This window comes from Ranitomeya imitator, chromosome 2, assembly GCF_032444005.1.
Source record: "Ranitomeya imitator isolate aRanImi1 chromosome 2, aRanImi1.pri, whole genome shotgun sequence".
In the NCBI taxonomy this organism is placed as follows: domain Eukaryota; kingdom Metazoa; phylum Chordata; class Amphibia; order Anura; family Dendrobatidae; genus Ranitomeya; species Ranitomeya imitator.
Genome location: NC_091283.1, coordinates 230,918,703 through 230,940,157, shown reverse-complemented (window position 1 = coordinate 230,940,157; position 21,455 = coordinate 230,918,703). Strand labels below are relative to the sequence as shown.

The 21,455-nt window shown below is 45.0% G+C and overlaps 1 protein-coding gene across 1 annotated transcript in view; it reads left to right on the top strand.

The window, feature by feature from the left end:
* Window positions 1–21,455, top strand: part of FAM20A (FAM20A golgi associated secretory pathway pseudokinase) — a 290,377-nt gene that overhangs the window by 223,810 nt on the left and 45,112 nt on the right. Inside the window, exon 2 of the mRNA XM_069748696.1 lies at window positions 13,455–13,639. Within this exon, the coding sequence (XP_069604797.1) occupies window positions 13,455–13,639 (185 nt within the window). The remainder of the gene's footprint in view (window positions 1–13,454; window positions 13,640–21,455) is intronic.

Below are 21,455 nucleotides of genomic sequence, written 5' to 3'. Positions count from 1 at the left end.
TGCGTTTAGGACAATTAGAAATAGCATGAGTAGAATCACCACAATAGAAACACAGTCTGTTCAGACGTCTGTGTTCTTGCCGTTCTACTTTAGTCATAGTCCTGTCGCACTGCATAGGCTCAGGTTTACTCTCAGGCAGTACCGCCAGATGGTGCACAGATGTACGCTCGCGCAAGCGACGACCGATCTGAATGGCCAAGGACATAGACTCATTCAAACCAGCAGGCATAGGATATCCCACCATTACATCCTTAAGAGCTTCAGAGAGACCCTTTCTGAACAAAGCCGCTAGTGCAGATTCATTCCACAGAGTGAGTACTGACCATTTCCTAAATTTCTGACAATATACTTCTACATCATCCTGACCCTGGCATAAAGCCAGCAGATTTTTCTCAGCCTGATCCACTGAATTAGGCTCATCGTAAAGCAATCCCAGCGCCTGGAAAAATGCATCAACATTACTCAATGCAGAATCTCCTGGTGCAAGAGAAAACGCCCAGTCCTGTGGGTCGCCGCGCAAAAAAGAAATAATAATCAAAACCTGTTGAATAGGATTACCAGAAGAATGAGGTTTCAAGGCCAAAAATAGCTTACAATTATTTCTGAAGCTCAGGAACTTAGTTCTGTCACCAAAAAACAAATCAGGAATCAGAATTCTTGGTTCTAGCATCGATTTCTGATCAATAGTATCTTGAATCTTTTGTACATTTACAACGAGATTATCCATTGAGGAGCACAGAGCCTGAATATCCATGTCCACAGCTGTGTCCTGAAGCACTCTAATGTCTAGGGGAAAAATAAGACTGAAGACAGAGCTAAGAAAAAAAAATGATGTCAGGATTTCTTTTCTCCCTCTATTGGGAATCATTGGTGAGGCTCCTTGTACTGTTATGGCTGGCAATCAGGCAACACAGCGTGCAGTAATCAGCGCACATACAGAGATCTGGCAATAACCAAAAACAATAGGACGAGCTCTGAGACGTGGAATCTCTGTAGACTGCAGTACCTGATCTATCCTCACACAACTATAAGCAGCAGTGGATTGCGCCTAACAACTACCTATGCAACTCGGCACTGCCTGAGGAGCTGACTAGCCTGAAGATAGAAATACAAGCCTGACTTACCTCAGAGAAATACCCCAAAGGAATAGGCAGCCCCCCACATATAATGACTGTTAGCAAGATGAAAAGACAAACGTAGGAATGAAATAGATTCAGCAAAGTGAGGCCCGATATTCTAGACAGAGCGAGGATAGCAAAGAGAACTATGCAGTCTACAAAAAACCCTAAAACGAAAACCACGCAAAGGGGCAAAAAGACCCACCGTGCTGAACTAACAGCACGGCGGTGCACCCCTCTGCTTCTCAGAGCCTCCAGCAAAAGACAATAGCAAGCTGGACAGAAAAAAACAGAAAACAAACTAGAAGCACTTATCTAGCAGAGCAGCAGGCCCAAGGAAAGATGCAGTAGCTCAGATCCAACACTGGAACATTGACAAGGAGCAAGGAAGACAGACTCAGGTGGAGCTAAATAGCAAGGCAGCCAACGAGCTCACCAAAACACCTGAGGGAGGAAGCCCAGAGACTGCAATACCACTTGTGACCACAGAAGTGAACTCAGCCACAGAATTCACAACAGCTCACAATCCTGCCACCATCAGAGCTGTCCCGGTCGGACAGTTCCTAAGAATGAGACGGATCTGCTCGACCGACCAGAAATTTTACAACCATGCGACAGACTTGCAATCCCGCTTTGAGGCACGCGGCTATAGCCGCAGGTGCATCAAGCGAGGATTCAATAGAGCAAGGAAAACTCGGCGTGCTGACCTGCTATATACAACTAAGAGATGTAACAAAGGAGGTGAGAGGGATACCATCAGGTTCATTGGTACTTATAACAATGAATGGTCAAACATTAGGGGCATTCTGAACAAACACTGGTCCATCCTGAAGACCGAGCCCGCCCTGGGAGCCAGTTTGGGTGATTTCCCAGCTATGACTGCCAGAAGGGCACCAAATATTGGCAATTTATTGGTTAGGAGCCACTATATTCCACCTATAAATAACATCTTTGGCACCCGGGGTCCACCTTTGGGTTGTTTTCAATGTGGTCACTGCCTGGCATGCGCCAATGTCCAACGCACCTCTAAGTTTGAGACTTCTGATGGCCTGAAACAATTTGAAATTAGACAGCATATCACGTGTGGCACGAAGAATGTCATCTATTACGCCACATGTGCTTGCCCTAAAATCTATATAGGCCTTACGTCTCGGGAATTTAGGGTTAGGGTGCGTGAACACGTCCGGGACATTGGCGCGGCCAGAACAGTGATCGATCCCTCTGGACTGAAGATGATTCCGCGTCACTTCAGGACTTTCCATGATTGTGACGCGGGGTCCCTTCGGGTAAGGGGGATCGAAAGCTTACATCTGGGCATCAGGGGTGGGAATTACAAAAATCTTTTGGCCCAAAGAGAGGCAAGTTGGATAGTGCGCCTCAATACAATGGTGCCAAATGGGTTAAATGAGTCGTTAAGCTTTGCCTCATTTCTGTGACTCTAGATTTGTTTCATTAGGTCATGACATCATCCCCATATTTGTATCATCATGTTCCCCCAAGATCGTGATATGGATCTCTATTCGTTTGTTTTTATATTGTTTTTAATTTGTGTGTCATTTTTTCTTCACATCTTAGTAAACCCTTGAGGCATGGACCTTGATATGCCTGTAATGGTCTTCAGTCACTTTATCATCTGGCCGGAACTCTATTAACATATGTTGCGCCGAGGCACCATCCACACAGGAAGAGTATTTGCCGTTGATCCTATTTGAAGACGTACTTTGGATCTATAAGAAACCGTCTGCATCATTGGACTTTCTTTCTGTTGTGGATATTACACCCTGTATATATACCTGTGCCTTATACTAATTGCTGGCTGTGCGCATGCGCCTGACTCCCGCGGCTTCCTTTCTCGGTTGCGGCGTCTCTCTGGCCCTTCGCGCGTGCGCGGTGATGTTCTGTCGCCGCGCGTGCGCGTTTGTGCCTGACGCCGGCGGCCGGGCGGGGACCCGCGGTTTGCGGGACGCATGCGCCGCTAACGCCAGCACTATTGGCCGAGTCGCAACATGTGACCGACCCCATGTGATGCCATATGGCTATTTAAGGTCCTTGCTGTAGTATGGTGGTATCCCCTTGAAAAAGCTGTAACATCAAAGAGGTGAAACGTGCGTTGGGGCGTCTGTGAGATCCATCCCGGCACCACCAGCCCATTTGGCCCTGTTATTCCACTTCAGACTTTTTTTGGTAAGCGCTGCTCCGGTGTATTTATTATGCTTATGAGAACCACTTGGTTGTTGCATGTGCTCGTGACATGGAGAGTTAGTGCATTGCCCTAGAGTATTTCTCTGTACATATGGGGGGTTGATGGTGCTGGGGATCATCCATACATCCTGTCTGTGTTTTTAACGTTTGTACTGTTTGTGACTTTAGTGAGTTATTAATAAAGTATTTTTGTTCTTAACACGTTATACTCCGTGTTTCTCCGGCTTTCAATGTGTTGACATGTATGATGCTACTTAAAATAGTCAGGGTCAGTGTCCTATATTGACACCAGTAAATACTTTGCACCAAATTACTAGGTCTGAAACTCAGCAGAGGAGCCCACCCCTCTACTTAAGTATGCCACCCTTTTGTTTTTTGGTTTTGTTGTATTGCGAGACATTAACATCTATTTATTTTTTGTGAGTACTAACTGTCAGACACTCCTTCCAATCGTCCTCCACTGACCACACCACTGCTGCCCGTGTACCCCTGCAAGATAATTCCAAGTGTCTACAGCCTACTTTTGTTATGTTAGGCCTACTAAGCCTGTCTGCGGTCCCTCCTTCCAATAGTCCTCCACTGACCAGACCACTGCTGCCCGTGTACCCCTGGAAGCTATTTTAAAGTGCCTACAGCCCACTTTTGTTATGTTAGGCCTACTAAGCCTGTCTGCGGTCCCTCCTTCCAATAGTCCTCCACTGACCAGACCAATGCTGGCCGTGTACCCCTGGAACCTATTTTAAATTGCATAGAGCATCCTTTTTTTAATCGTAGGCGTACTAAGTCTGTCTGCGGTCCATAATTGAAATTGTCCTCCACTGACCAGACCAATGCTGGCCGTGTACCCCTGGAACCTATTTTAAATTGCATAGAGCATCCTTTTTTTAATTGTAGGCGTACTAAGTCTGTCTACGGTCCATAATTGAAATTGTCCTCCACTGACCAGACCAATGCTGGCTGTGTACCCCTGGAACCTAGTTGAAAGTGCATAGAGCCTACTTTTTTCTTTATTTTATATTTATAAAGCCCAGATGAACTACGCTGTACCACGGTACGAGCTACCCAGTCGACACTTCTTTTGCGAGAAAAGCCATCCCAGCCCTCCACCAGCATGTAAAAGTCCGCATTGTCCATGCACTCAGGCAATCTAAGAGTAGAAAGGTGCACCTGACAACAGACGCATGGACCAGTAGGCATGTCCACGGAAGGTTACGTGTCCATTACGGTGCACTGGGTTAATGTGGCTGATGCATGGTCCACAGGGGACAGCCTACTAAGTCTGTCTGCAGTCCCTAATTCAAATTGTCCTCCACTGACCACACCAATGCTGCCTGTGTACCCCTGTAACCTTTTTTAAACTGCATTGAGCCAATTTTTTTGTTTAAGGCCTACTACCTGTGTCTGTCTGCGCCACTCAATACAGCTGTCCTTCTCTGAAAAAAGCTGAGCGTCAATTGTCTGGTTTTCAGCCTATAGGAATTTGAAAACTGCATTGGGGCTACTACTTCGGTAGGGCCTACTAACGGTGTCTGCTGCTCCAAGGTGTTCTCCTGGTAGCATTTCCTGAGCTTCAATTTTCAGGCTCTCGTTGAAGAGTTTTTTAATTTAAAATCTGCAGTGGGCCTACTTGTTTGGTTGGGTTCTAGAAATGGTGTCTGCCGCTCCAAGGTGTTCTCCAGGTTGCCTTTCCTTAGCTTCAATTTTGAGGCTCTCGTTAAATTTTGTAATATAACAATGCATTTGGCCTACTTGTTTTGTTGGCCCTACTAACAGTGTCTGCCGCTCCCTGCTGTTCTCCACTGAACAAACCAGTGCCGCCTGTTTACTTCTGTTTCCAATTTTGAACTGCATTTAGCCTACTTACTGATTTGGGCCTACTCACTGTGTCAGCCTCTCATTACAGTTGTCCTCCACTGAACAAAGCAATGCCCCCTGGTTAGTCCTGTTACCAATTTTGAACTGCATTTAGCCCACTTTATTCTTTGGGCCTATATCTGTGTTTCCTCCTCATCCTGCCCATTGCCCAGCCAGTGATAGATGAGTCTGCTGGTACATTGCCCCAGACCATTACATTCCCCTTGCACGCTACACAGCCAGAATCTGACCCTGCTGAAATTCAGGTTCCCCTTCCCACATACTATACTACCTTACAAGGGGACAAAGAGGAAGGTGAAGATGAAAGTGCAAGTTCCATCATCAGGTGGGGGGGGCATACTCGTTGGCGACGTCACTGGCACAGGGCCCCTCATAGTACGCAAAAGTGTCGCTGCCGGTGGGAGGCGCCCCCGCCTTGCAAACACATCGCCGTACTTTGAGGGGCCCTGTGCCATTGCCAATGACAAACAGTGGGCCCCCCCCTGCTTGCTCAGAATCACAGCACTTGCAAAGTTTAAATACTTACCTCGCCCTGATTTCCTGGGCCCACAAAATACTTGAACCAGCCCTACCCCCAACAACTTTAGCCAAATGACCCCCAATTTCCAATGCCTAACTATTATTGTAAGGGAAATTAAGATTGACAAGCTTCATTAAGAAGAATGGATGTTTTTGCCATTAAAATGGGCACTCTAGGTGTTTTCCTGGCCCCCACTCACTGCCGACTATGCTGCCCCATTGACTTGCATTGGGTTTCGTGTTTCAGTCGATCCCGACTTTACGACATAATCGGCCGATTTCACTCGACCCGACTTTTGAGATAGCCGGGTTTTGCGAAACCCGACTCGACTCTAAAAAAGTCAAGGTCGCTCAACCCTACTGTCGTCAACTAGGGCAGATAAGGTGGCGGATGCCCTGTTGGCCATCTTTTCACATGTAGGATATCCCAGAGAGATGCTTACTGATCAAAGGACCCAATTTATGTCTCGCCTAATGGAGGCTCTCTGTAAGAGAATGCAGGTGAAGCACCTGGTATCAAGTGCGTATCACCCACAGACCAATGGCTTGTGTGAACGCTTCAATGGTACCCTCAAACAGATGCTACGCATGCTGGTTGAGACCCAAGGGCGCGACTGGGAGCGGTACCTCCCACACCTGCTATTCGCTTACCGAGAGGTTCTGCAGGCCTCGACGGGGTTCTCCCCCTTCGAGCTCCTGTACGGCAGGCGAGTCCGGGGACCCCTTAGGTTGGTAAGAGAATCCTGGGAAGAGGAGCTGAACCCTTCTGAAGTGTCCATAGTGGAGTATGCCATGCGCTTCCGTGACAAGATGCAGACCTTGACGCAGTTGGTGCATGACAACATGGCGCAGGCTCAGGCTGACCAGAAGCACTGGTACGACCAGAACGCCCGGGAACGGACCTACCATGTGGGTCAAAAGGTGTGGGTGCTTGTCCCCGTACCAAAGGATAAGCTTCAGGCAGCCTGGGAGGGCCCGTACGTCATCCACCAACAGCTCAACCCGGTCACCTACGTGGTCACGCTTGACCACGCTCGGGGTAGGCGAAAGGCCTTTCACGTCAACATAATGAAGGCTCATCACGAACGTGAACTTTTCGTCCTACCGTTCTGCAGCTTGCCCGAAGACGGTGAGGAAGACACCCTCCTGGACATGCTGGCCCAAGCCAAGGCCAATGGGTCCATCGAGTACGTGGAGGTAAGCACCTCATTAACTGAACCCCAGCAGTTGCAGTTGCAAACCACACTGGAACCTTTCCGGGTTGTGTTCTCCAACCGACCTGGGTGGACTAAGTTAGCAGTCACGAGGTGGACACCGGGAATCATGCCCCACTACGGCAAACACCCTATCGAATCTCTGACCAGGTGCAGCAGATTATGCGCCAGGAGATCGATGAGATGTTACAGCTGGGAGTGATTCGACGGTCAAAGAGTGCGTGGGCCTCACCTGTAGTTCTCGTGCCAAAGAAAGTCCACCCGGTTCTGTGTGGACTACAGGGGGCTCAACGCCATCACAGCCTCTGATGCGCACCCAATGCCGCGCATCGAGGAGCTGCTTGAGAGGTTAGCTGGTGCAGAGTACCTGACCATAATGGATCTGAGTCGAGGATACTGGCAGATTCCCCTGAGCCCTAAGGCACAGGAGAAATCCGCCTTTATCACACCATTCGGACTGTACAAGTCCACAGTCATGCCCCTGCCACTTTCCAGCAGATGGTCAACCTCCTGCTTCAGGGACTATAGGAGTACGCCGCGGCGTACTTGGATGACATTGCCATCTTCAGTTCCTCCTGGGATGAACACCTGCAGCATCTCGAGGAGGTGCTCAGGCGAATTCACCGAGCTAGACTGACTATCAAGCCGGGAAAGTGCCAGATGGGTATGAGTGAGGTCCACTACCTGGGGCACCGGGTAGGCGGGGGCACCCTAAAGCCAGAGCCTGAGAAAGTGAGAGTGATCGTGAACTGACCCACCCCCAGGACCAAGAAACAGGTGATGTCCTTCCTGGGCACTGCAGGGTACTATAGGCGCTTCGTACAGCACTATAGTAGCATGTCAAAACCCTTGACGGACCTTACCAGGAAGAAGCTACCCCACATCGTCAACTGGACCAATGGCTGTGAGGGGGCCTTCCAGGCATTGAAAACAGCACTGTGCAACAGCTCTGCGTTGAAAGCAGTCAACCGTTCTTGGTGCAGACCGACACCAGCGAGTTTGGCCTTGGTGCTCTGCTCAGCCTGGTTGACTCGGAGGACCAAGAGCACCCCGTGTTATACCTGAGCCGGAAACTTTTGCTGAGGGAAGTGGCCTACTCCACCATTGAGAAGGAGTGCCTGGCCATAGTCTGGGCCCTGCAGCGCTTGCAGCCCTACTTGTACGGTCGCACGCTGGAGCCTTGCCCTTCAGCAGTTTGACTTCACCATTGAACACAAAATGGGCAGAGAGCATGGAAATGCAGATGGACTGTCCCGCCAGGGTGAACCTACTGAGGTGCGCATGGAGGCATACCAAGAGGTTCTGCCTCCACAGCGCAGACCAAAAGGGGGAGGTGTCACGCTAATGTATAAAAGATAATATGATTATTAGTTTTCTCTGTTAGCACACCATGGGCTTCCGACCCCCCTTCTCTCTGTGTTTCTGCTTGCTGAGGTGTGTTTGGGTATGTGGATCCCAAATCTCTCATGGCCCCCCACAAGAATTTATATTGCGCTTGTGTAGGCACAAATCTCCCTCCAGCTGAAAATGGTCTTATCTCTCTCTTAAGACAGGAGGTTCTTTGTTCTAATATAGTAAGATACTGGGCCACCGATTTGGGCTATGAAAATAATAAGTACATATTGCTAACTTCCATCAGTAGATCTGCCAAACACTGTAAGCGCGAGCCTCTAATCCCAACAGGTATAAAGTATGGATTTCTCCGGAACTGTGTGTCCCAACTAGCCCGAATTTGGTACCAATAGAAAGCCAATTGTAAAAGAAGATGAATGAGGGGTTTGCTGTGATTCTGACATGTTCGGGAGCGAGATACGAGAATTATAAGAATTGATGTTAAAAGTTGTAGTCTGAGGAAAGGGGACGGTCCAAGGAAATCAACCCTTTTTAGTGATGTCACAGCCAACCAGCTATAAGTCTCTACTCTTCACCCAGCCTTCAGTTTTGCCTGAGGAGCTGTTCCTATCCAGACCTCCTGATGCATTGGGATATTTGGGGCTCCGCCTACCACCATGGTTTTTGCCTGAAATGATCTGAGCACATGTAAGTGTTACTTTCTCATTTAATCCCTGTTATTTTATAATTGCTTTGTATATACTTTCAATTGTCTTTTGTTGTAACATCCTTGTAATATTTTTAGAAACACTGCCTAATCTTTCGGAGTAAAATATTTAAATTACTAGTTTTCGTTCTCCTGCTCTAAAACGTACCCTAAGTCTTCTGAAGGGAATTACGCTACTGTTTTGGGTTAGCTTCGGACCCGTTAATCGAAGCTGGTGGCAGCATACCTTGTTCTGTGCCTTGGATATACATAAATCCCTGCAGTTCGTGTTACATTGCAGAGCAGTGGGATAACTAAAATAAGCCCCTGCGGTAAACTAAGAGGTCAAAAGCCTTGTGTGTGTTTTCATCACAGTGTAGCAGTGGAGGGATAACTAAGATAAGCCCCCTGCACATGTGATAGCTGTGTGTTGGCCAAAGATCTACCCGGATCCATGACATACTGTTGACAGTCATGGTGGGAATCGTGACAACCTGCTCAATACTGTCCCAACAGTGAAACATGGTGGTGGCAGCATCATGCTATGGGGTGTTTTTCAGCTGTAGGGACAGAACGAATAGATGTCATTGAAGGAAACAAGAATGCAGCCAAGTACAAAGATATCCTGGATGAAAACCTCTTCCAGAGTGCTCTGGATCTCAGACTTGGCCGAAGGTTCCCTTTCCAACAAGACAATGACCCTAAGCACACAGCTAAAATAACAAAGGAGCGGCTTCAGAACAACTCTGTGACCATTCTTGACCGGCCCAGTCAGAGCCTGACCTAAACCCAATGGAGCATCTGTGGAGGGACCTGAAAATGGCGTCCACCAATGTTCACCATCCAACCTGACGGAACTGGGGAGGATCTGCAAGGAAGAATGTAGAAATTTTTGGAAGTCAGGATGGGGTGCGGAGTGTATATTAATGAGAAAAAAATGAACTTTTCTGAATTTACCATATGGCTGCAATAAAACAATGAAAAATGTAATACTTTCCGTACTCACTGTATAATAGGATGGGAGCTAGGCTGGATAAGGGGCATATATACCAGGATGGGGAATATATATATCAAGATGGGGGGTGTATACCAGGACGGGAGCCAGGATATGGAAATATATATACCAGGATGGGGCCCAGGATAAGGGACATATATGCCAGGATGGGGGATATATAACAGGATGGGAACCAGACAGGATAAGGGACATATATACTAGGATGAGGTCCACTATGGGGGACATATATACCAGGACGTGGGATATACATACCAAGATGGGGAATATATATGCCAGGATGGGGTCCAGGCAGGATAAGGGACATAATATATACTAGGATAGGAGTGCCCTGGTCCATAACTTGCACAGGGGCTCATTGGACTCTAGTTACACCACTAAATATTATCACTACTGTACACCACGGTCCTGACTTTTGTGTTTTTCCTCCTATGATAGCTTTTCTTTTCTGGTGTATGTAGAGTATGTATTCACGTCTATATTTATGACACTATTTATTCTCATTAATATATCATATATGTGTTTGCCACATCCCATACTATTCATATAGGGAACATAACACTATTATCGCCAATCTCAGATCTTCTCAACCTAGACGATGTCCAGAGTCTTGTTCTGCAGGAGAATTTGATGCATTTTGAGGTTTTTTTGTCCAAAGACATACTGATAGGGAATTTAGATTGTGATCCCCATCGGGGACAGCGATGATGATAATGTGTGCAAACTGTAAAGAGCTGCGGAATATGTTAGCGCTATATAAAAATAAAGATTATTATTATTTTTAGTTTTGAAATAAATCCTGATCTCATTGGGAGATTTGTCCTAAAAATGTGATTTATCCTGCAACGGTCGATGATTGGATGATACACGACTCATCTGCGTCCAAGAAAATCAGAGAGAAATGGCATCTGTGTAATAACTTGGAAGCCGTTGGTTGTGCTGGTGATATCTGGTCATGGTCTGGTGGTATTTGTTATATTGCAGTATTATTACTAAGGCTTATATATATTATTATATATTATTGGAAACATAGGTAGGTCTTCTAGTAAAGCAGGCAGGATTATATTAGTAACTAGCTGAAGAGCCCGGCGTTGCCTGGGCATAGTAAATATCTGTGGTTAGTTATAGCACCTCACGTCTCTTATTTTCCCATCACGCCTCTCATTTTCTCCCTTACACCTCTCATTTTCCCCCTCACTCCTCTTATTTTCCCCTCACTCCTCTCATTCCTCCCTAACACTTGTCATTTCGACCTCACATCTGTCATTTTCCGATCAATCCACTATTTTCCCCTCACTCCTCTCATTTTGCACTCACACCTTTTCATTTTCACCTCACACCCCTCATTTTCCCCTCAGTATATACAGTTTTGTCAACTCCCTTAAACAAAGTATACACCTGTATGTCTTCTCTTGTATATAGTATATACCTGTATGTCATCTCCCCTGTAAATAGTATATACCTGCTGTATGTCATCTCCTCCTGTATATTGTATATACCCATGTGTCATCTCCTCCTGTATATATTATATACCTGTATGTCATCTCTTCTGTATATACTATATACCTGTATGTCATCTCCTCCTACATATAGTATATACCTGTATGTCATCTCCTGTATATAGTATATACCTGTATGTCATCTCCCCTGTATATAGTATATACCTGCTGTATGTCCTCTCCTCCTCTATACCTATGTGTCATCTCCTCTTTTATATAGTATATACCTGTGTGTCATTTCCTCCTGTATATAGTATATACGTGTGTCATCTCCTCCTGTATATAGTATGTACCTGTAAGTCATCTCCTCCTGTATATACCTGTGTATCATCTGCTCCTGTATAAAGTATATACCTGTGTGTCATCTCCTCCAGTATATAGTATATACGTTTGTCATCTCCACTGTATATAGTATATACCAGTGTGTCATCTCCCATGTATATAGTATATACCAGGATGTCATCTGCTCCTGTATATAGTATATACCTGTGTGTCATCTGCTCCTGTATATAGTATATACCTGTGTGTCATCTGCTCCTGTATATAGTATATACCTGTGTGTCATCTCCTCCTGTATATAGTATACACCTGTGTGTCATCTCCTCCTGTATATAGTATATACCTGTGTGTCATCTCCTCCTGTATATAGTATATACCTGTGTGTCATCTCTCCTGAATATAGTACTAAATTGGCAGCCTGATAAATCCCCAGCCAACAGGAAGCCCTCCCCCTGGCAGTATATATTAGCTCACACATACACATAATAGACAGGTCATGTGACTGACAGCTGCCGTATTTCCTATATGGTACATTTGTTGCTCTTGTAGTTTGTCTGCTTATTAATCAGATTTTTATTTTTGAAGGATAATACCAGACTTGTGTGTGTTTTAAGGCGAGTTTCATGTGTCAAGTGGTGTGTGTTGAGTTGCGTGTGGCGACATGCATGTAGCGACTTTTGTGAGATGAGTTTTGTGTAGCGACATGCGTGTAGCAATTTTTTGTGTGTCGAGTTGCATGTGACAGGTTAGTGTAGCAAGTTGTGTGCAGCAAGTTTTGCGCATGGCGAGTTTTGCACGTGGCGAGTTTTATGTGTGGTGCGTTTTGAGTATGTGCAGGTTTTGAGTGAGGCAACTTTTGCATGTGTTGCAACTTTTGTGCATGTAGCAATTTTTCCGCGTGTGCAAGGTTTGCGTGCGGCGAGTTTTCCATGAGGTGAGTTTTGCACGTGTGACGAGTTTTGCGTGAGCCTAGTTTTGCATGTGGCCAATTTTGCGCGTGGCGAGTTTTGAGCGTCGACTTTTGTGTTTCGACTTTTATGTGGCGAGGTTGGTGTATGTGTGGTGAAATGTGTGCTGAGGGTGGTATATGTGTTCAAGCACGTGGTAGTTTGTGGCGCCTTTTGTGTGTGTGTTCATATCCCCGTGTGTGGTGAGTATCCCATGTCGGGGCCCCACCTTAGCAGCTGTACGTTATATACTCTTTGGCGCCATCGCTCTCACTCTTTAAGTCCCCCTTGTTGACATCTGGCAGCTGTCAATTTGCCTCCAATACTTTTCCTTTCACTTTTTCCCCATTATGTAGATAGGGGCAAAATTGTTTGGGGAATTAGAACGCGCGGGGTTAAAATTTCGCCTCACAACATAGCCTATGACGCTCTCGGGGTCCAGACATGTGACTGTGCAAAATTTTGTGTCTGTAGCTGCGACGGTGCAGATGCCAATCCCGGACACACACACACACATTCAGCTTTATATATTAGATGGAGACCCCTGTCTTATATTCAGATTTCTTCACCTGGACTGACGACATTGGAGATGACCAGTAATGGAATTATCATCAGAGACACGAATTACCTAACAATTCTGCCCAGATTCTAGTGATATTGATAGGAATGATGATGGTGATGATAGTAATGATGGTGGTGATAGTAGGACATTTTTCTTTTTTTCTTTCTTACTGGTTTTTGTAAATTGCAGGCATCGTCGCTCCCAACATAGGGACCAGAACCGCACAAGCCCCCTCATAGATGCCAAGTTTGACTTCCAGACCCCATGGCTACAGTTCCACCTAGGGATCAGTAAGAAGTCTCTCTATCCTCGCTCTAGTCCTGTGGTGAAGCAGCTTTTGGAAAGAATGAGCAACCGGACGATAATCAGTGCCGGTAAGTGCCAAGGCGATGGTTGCGTGGAGTTGAGGAACGGCTGTTTTTATTGAGGGGGTTGTCCGGAGATGATGGTAATGAGGCTGGGCTCACAATCTGGGATTGAATGGAATAGGGTTCAGGCAATTGGATTGAGTCCTTGCAGTGATGTTGGTGACAAGGCCGGGCTCATAGTCGGGGGTTGAATGGGGCTGAGGTCTTGCCATGAAGTTGGTGATGAGGAACTTACAGTCAGGGGTTGGAATGGATTGAGGTTTTGCAATGATGTTGGTGATGTGGGCTCCCAGTTAGTAGTTGGATGGGACTGAGTTCTTGCAGTGATGTTGGTGATGTGATGAGGACATACAGTGGGGGAAATAAGTATTTGATCACTTGCTGATGTTGTAAGTTTGCCCACTGACAAAGACATGAACAGTCTATAATTATAATATGCAAATCATTAAGATTTTGAGGCTGTCGCTTGGCAACTCGGATCTTCAACTCCCTCCATAAGTTTTCTATGGGATGAAGGTCTGGAGACTGGCTAGGCCACTCCATGACCTTAATGTGCTTCTTTTTGAGCCACTCATTTGTTGCCTTGGCTGTACAGTACAGACCAAATGTTTGGACACACCTCATTTAAAGATTTTTCAAGATTTTTCTGTATTTTCATGACTATGAAAATTGTATATTCACTCTGAAGGTGTCAAAACTATGAATTAACACATGTGGAATTATATACTTAACAAAAACGTGTGAAACAACTGAAAATATGTCTTATATTCTAGGTTCTTCAAAGTAGCCACCTTTTGCTTTGATGACTGCTTTGAACACTCTTGGCATTCTCTTGATGAGCTTCAAGAGGTAGTCACCGGGAATGGTCTTCCAACAATCTTGAAGGAGTTCCCAGAGATGCTTAGCACTTGTTGGCCCTTTTACCTTCACTCTGCGGTCCAGCTCACCCCAAACCATCTCAATTGGGTTCAGGTCTGGTAACTGTGGAGGCCAGGTCATCTGGCGTAGCACCCCATCACTCTTCTTGGTCAAATAGTCCTTACACAGCCTGGAGGTGTGTTAGGGGTCATTCTCCTGTTAAAAACTAAATGATGGTCCAACTAAACGCAAACCGGATGGAATAGCATGCCGCTGCAAGATGCTCTGGTAGCCATGCTGGTTCAGTATGCCTTCAATTTTGTTTAAATCCCCAACAGTGTCACCAGCAAAGCACCCCCACACCATCACACCTCCTCCTCCATGCTTCACGTTGGGAACCAGCCATGTAGAGTCCATCCGTTCACCTTTTCTGCGTTGCAAAAAGACACGATGGTTGGAACCAAAGATCTCAAATTTGGACTCATCAGACCAAAGCACAGATTTCCACTGGTCTAATGTCCATTCCTTGTGTTCTTTAGCCCAAACAAGTCTCTTCTGCTTGTTGCCTGTCCTTAGCAGTGGTTTCCTAGCAGCTATTTTACCATGAAGGCCTGCTGCACAAAGTCTCCTCTTAACAGTTGTTGTAGAGATGTGTCTGCTGCTAGAACTCTGTGTGGCATTGACCTGGTCTCTAATCTGAGCTGCTGTTAACCTGCGATTTCTGAGGCTGGTGACTCGGATAAACTTATCCTCAGAAGCAGAGGTGACTCTTGGTCTTCCTTTCCTGGGGTGGTCCTCATGTGAGCCAGTTTCTTTGTAGCGCTTGATGGTTTTTGCCACTGCACTTGGGGACACTTTCAAAGTTTTCCCAATTTTTCGGACTGACTGACCTTCATTTCTTAAAGTAATGTTGGCCACTCGTTTTTCTTTACTTAGAATTTGTATTATGGCAAGAAAAAAGCAGCTAACAGTCTATTCAGTAGGACTATCAGCTGTGTATCCACCAGACTTCTACACAACATAACTGATGGTCCCAACACCATTTACAAGGCAAGAAATCCCAATTATTAAACCTGACAGGGCACACCTGTGAAGTGACAACCATTCCCCGTGACTACCTCTTGAAGCTCATCAAGAGAATGCCAAGAGTGTGCAAAGCAGTCATCAAAGCAAAAGGTGGCTACTTTGAAGAACCTAGAATATAAGACATATTTTCAGGTGTTTCACACTTTTTTGTTAAGTATATAATTCCACATGTGTTAATTCATAGTTTTAATTCCTTCAGTGTGAATGTACAATTTTCGTAGTCATGAAAATACAGAAAAATCTTTAAATGAGAAGGTGTGTCCAAACTTTTGGTCTGTACTGTATGTTTTGGGTCATTGTCTTGCTGGAAGACCCAGCCACAGCCTATTTTTAATGTCCTGGCGGAGGGAAGGAGGTTGTCACTCAGGATTTTACAGTACATGGCTCCATGCATTCTCCCATTGATGCAGTAAAGTAGTACTGTGCCTTAGCAGAGAAAACCCCCAAAACACAATGTTTCCACCTGTCATGATAGTGTAAAATACCATAGCTGAGGGATTTTTGCACATGTCACCATGGTCCTGAAAGCACACGGCAGCTTTGACCCCCTCTCTCTCTCTCCCCCCGAATACAACAAACAAGCCGTATTGCTGAGACACTGGGTAACTTGAAGCTAGTGTGTGAGCAGGGTGTGGCTTTAAACTGCAGGTGACCAATCCTGCAAAAGCCACCTGTTGTCTCTCCCTACTCACTCAGGAATTTCTTTTGTCTCAGACCTTGGAAAAAGGTAAAGAACTGTCCCATCAGTGCATATCATTAACCAGCCCCTTTAGTGATGTCACAAGCTCAAAAGGTGTAGGTTCCTGCACTTAGCCCCGCTTTCATTCTTGCCTGGGAGCTTAATCCATGAAGACCCTTAGTCATGCACTGATGTCTGGATCCTCAACCAACATGGTTAGCCCGCAATGACTTAAGCAACATGTGAGTTTTAGGTTTCTTTAATCCATGGTTTTTTATAATTGCTGTACATACTTTAAATTGTCTCATATTGTAAAATCTTTATACACCTTTTATAAACACTGCCAAATCTTTTTGGAATAAACTATAAAACTACTAGTTCATCTTCTTAATGTTCTATGCAAATTTTTCACGTATCTGAAGTGAATTGCGCTACTGATTTGGGCTAGCTTCGGACCCGTTTAATTGGAGCTGGTGGCAGGATACTTGTTCTGTGCAATTGGGAATCGTTGTAGCGACGGACAGCGTTGATAATTATTGTTCCTGCCTGAGTGGGAGTAGTTATATCGCCCTCGCTGCAGCGTGCCCAATAGCCAGGACAGAGCAGGCAGCCTTTCTGACGACTAATTATCCTAGGTGCAGTACCTAATCTGACCTGAGAGTAAGGGGGGGCGCCAGAGATGCAAGTTCCAAACTGGAAGTGGGATATAGATAAATCCCCTTCAGAAGGAACCAGGGGCAACCAAACAACCCCGATTCACGACAAATTTGTGGGAGTAGTAGGCTCGATAAAGATATCCTCCCTGGGATCCCTGACACATTGGTGGGACCCGCGACGTAGTGTTGGCAGTCACGGTGTGAATCGTGACATTTTTGGTGGCAGCAGTGGGATAACTGAAATAAGCCCCTGCTGTAAATTGATGGGTCGATAGCCTTGTGTGTTTTTTCATCACATTGTAGCAGTGGAGGGATAACTAAGATAAGCCCCCTGCACATGTGATAGCCGTGTTCTGGCCAAAGGTCACCCACGATCCGTGACATATTGGTGTCAGCACAGTGGGATTTGTGACATATTGGTGGCAGCGGTGGGATCATAGAGCATTAGTGATCTGGTTTGAGCAATCATTCCTCTCACTAAAAACTTGCAGAGTTCTTGCGAGGACTCTGCGCAAATAAGTTTGGAGAATGAACTCAGTGTTTATTAGTCCTGAGACAATTGTGTGTACTGGTAATTATCCCTTCCCTTTCTCTTCGTTTTTCTATCCTATCTTTAATTTGGCTGAGACATTATGACTGGTAGAATTACTAATGCCTATGTCTCTTAGATGTTCCGATACTCTGGTTTTTAATTGTCTTGTTGTACATCCTATATACGAGAGATGACATATTGTAATTTTATATACTACATTTTTAGTATGGCAATTGATAAAATCTTTGATATAATACGTTTTTGAGAGTACATCATCCTCATATAATATAGGCAAACTTTTTTTAACTATATTTTTTATATCTTTAAACTGAGAACTAAACTGAAAACATATATATATGTTTTTTTTTTCTTTTGAGACTGATCGTATCGGGTATAGGATCGATGAATGAGCATCTATGTGAATGGGTGGACTCAATCTTGCAACCCCTGGTGACCAGATTACCTGGATACATTAAGGACTCAAGAGAGATTTTAAAAACATTCTCCAATAAAGTTTGGCAAAGGAACTTTTTGTGGCTATGCTGCGATGTTGTATCGTTATATACATGCATACCACATGATTTAGCTATGAAAGCTTTACAACATCCTCTGGAGAATTATAGTCAATATACTCAGGATCTTATTGATTTTGTATTGCAAGTAACTTTCTTTCTCTTGAAACATAATATCTTTTCTTTTGATAATGTGATGTACAAACAAAAGACAGGTGTCCCGATGGGAGCTAAATACTCCCCATCTTTGGCCAATTTAACTATGACTTATTGGGAACGCAAATTTATTTATTCCGTTGACAATCCCTTTGCGGATCATTTGATATGGTACAGCAGATACATTGACGACACCCTAATTATTTGGGGGCAATGTGTCTGCCGTATCGGATTTAATTGATTACATCAATGCTAATGAGTACGGTATTAGATTCACTTAAAAACAGGATAACTATCAAATGTCATTTTTGGATTTGGAGCTAATTGGGGTACTGGATCAGACTATAGTGAGCAAAACGCACATTAAAACTCTTAGTGGGAACACTGTTCTACATGCAAAAGGTAGTCACCCCAAGCATACGATGAAATCCATACCGGTAGGAAAATATACGAGACTAACGAGAAATTGCAGTAGAGAGGAAGAAAGAAGTGTAGAATTTGAAGATTTAAACAACATATTAAAAAAACGTGATTATCTGAATTGGACTTTAAGAAGGGCACAAAAAAATAGTGGATAATAAATCAAGAGATAACCTTTTGGTGCCGGATAGGGAAAATAAATGGGAAAAAGAAAATGAAAGAAAAAACCATATATATATATGTTTTCAGCTTAGTTCTCAGTTTAAAGATAAAATAAATATAGTTAAAAAAAGATTGCCTATATTATATGAGGATGATGTACTCTCAAAAATATTAAAAGACGGTATAAATGTGGCAGCTAGAAGAGCACCAACCGTTGGGAGCATGATATCCCCAGGTTTATTCACATCCAAGTCCAAAAACGTGGCTGGAATGCAAAGGATTCTTTAAATGTGGCATCTCCGCTTGCAGGACTTGTTCATCCACTAAAAACAGTAAAATTTTGAAAAATATGGATGAATCAAAAACGTATTATATCAAAGAGTTTATCAATTGCCATACTAAAAATGTAGTGTATAAAATTGACTGTACAATATGTCATCTTTCGTATATAGGATGTACAACAAGAAAATTAAAAACCAGAGTATCGGAACATCTAAGAGACATAGGCATTAGTAATTCTACCAGTCGTAATGTCTCAGCGGTAGCTAAACATTTCCATACGCATCATGAAGGTGATATATCCTCGCTGCTAGTTCAAGGTATAGAGCAGGTAAAAACCCCTCAGCGGGGAGGTGATATAAAAAGACGCCTCCTTACCAGAGAAGCATTCTGGATTTATAATCTACAAACTAGACATGTGGCCTTAATAGGAAGAACAAAATAATGTATCACTATTGCTAATGCTTTATTATAGCTAAGGTTCTTTTGTTTCTGTTCTATTTTTAACATTGATGTATAAATGTATATTGTAACGGGGTCTACCAAGCTGGGGTACCTCTTTCAGTACCACCCCGTGTTTCAGAAGGTCCAATCTGCTTTTGCTAGATTCTGAATGAAGGACGCTGGCAGAAATTTCTTGATTACATGAGAGCATATAAAAGCTGACTGCTACGCCACGTCTTTCCAGTCTAAGAACAACCTTTATTTACAGCACACAGAATATATAACACAGATACACAGGACAGGCCAATAGGAAAACAGCTGGCCAGACATACATTACAATAGCTGCAGGGGGCCGGAGCCTGCCGATATTTACTGGGGGAATTACAAAGGTGGGGGAGGTCAGAAAGAGAATATCTTGTCCAGGGGCGCAGCCTGTGGACTGATGCATTTCACATGGAAACTATTATACATACATATACTGCATAACATTCTTGGTGCTGGGGGGTTCTGTAACATATATCATTGTCTTTTCTAATAATCAAATTATATCTCACCTGAATAGTTTTGGGGAGAAATCCCGATCAGGACCTTTTGTGAGAGTCAGGTGACCAATATAGTGTTTGTGAGTAGCCAGTGAACATTACAAAAGAACAATCCTGGCCACACATGGCTATGCAATGACTAAGATCGTATTAGATCGTAACGCGTTGCATTAACTCTATTTTTCACTGGCATGCATTTCTGTTTGTGCAAGGATTTATTGAAATGAAGACATTTTTAAATGGATAAATAAAGAATCATTAATTTTAAGGAGCTGGAACGTCACATTTTTTTTCTATCCAATACAACAGAGGTCCTGTCCCCGTGGCCAACAGCACCAGACCTACCACGGACCACCAGTGTTTTCCCTGCAAACAGATTGGTCAAATCAGTGCCTACTGTCCAGCGAAACAGAAGAACCCCCCCAGCCAAGGCCCCAGGGCCTAATGCAGCAGTTCTCTTGGTGGGGTGGGCGGTTGGGAGGGTGTGTGACAACGAACAGCAAGTCACTGTGGGAGGCCATGTCGCTACAGGCCTCAAGGACACCGGGGCTGAACGAACCCTCATCCGACCCGAACTGGTGGCCAGTGGCTCGGGTTTAAATTGATTGGGGTGCCGGGAGCGGGTGAAGGAAGTGGGGCTGTCTGATAAATTACCCACTGATGCTTTGTTGGGGACTGATTTAGGGAGGATGGTTGCGTATTACGTCCCTGACACCCCTCCCCAATCTGCTAATAAGGGTAACGTTAACCCTGATGATGATGCTGATGATGGGAAATCGCATGTGTTACCTGACCATGCTTTATCTAGTAATGATGCACCTGATAACCATTTTTTTCCCTAGGAATGATGCGGAAAATGATGTAAATGTGCCCACTAAACCTGATAATGATTTTTCTGCAAAGGTTGATGTGTCCATAGCTGCAGGAGTGCTCAGCTATGTCGCTCTGTGGAGTGAGACGGCTGAGGAACCCCTAGCAGGGGCAAGTGTCGGTGCTACAGGAAATGGGGAGGTGCATGGGAACCGTGAGGAAGGCGACGCCATGCAATTGACCAGTGCCACCGAGGAAGGTAACTGGTCCATAAGAAGCACTGCTCCTGAGGTAATGGGGGTGGATGGGGAGGTAGCACCCAGAGCAGCGCCGGCTGATGGGTCTGTAGAAACCCCCGGGGAGACAGCCTACGTAGCTGCTGTCACCCGCAGTCAGAGTGCCCGGAACGCAGATAACGGTCTGCCTTCCGGACCCTCCTCAATCATCATTGTGACTGAACCAGAGATGGTCCCAGAGGGTTCCCGTGGGGAAGGGACCCTGACGTTGCTTCTGGCTTCACCTAGCCAGGAGTTTCAGGCCGCTCTGCACACAGATGCGAGCCTGGAGAATTTGAGACAACTTGCCGAGACGCCCACCTCCGTGACTGATAAGGAGAAGGTGTTCTGGGAACGAGAGAGGTTGTACCAGGAGACAGTACCCAGAAAATCGCAAAAGGAGTGGTTCAG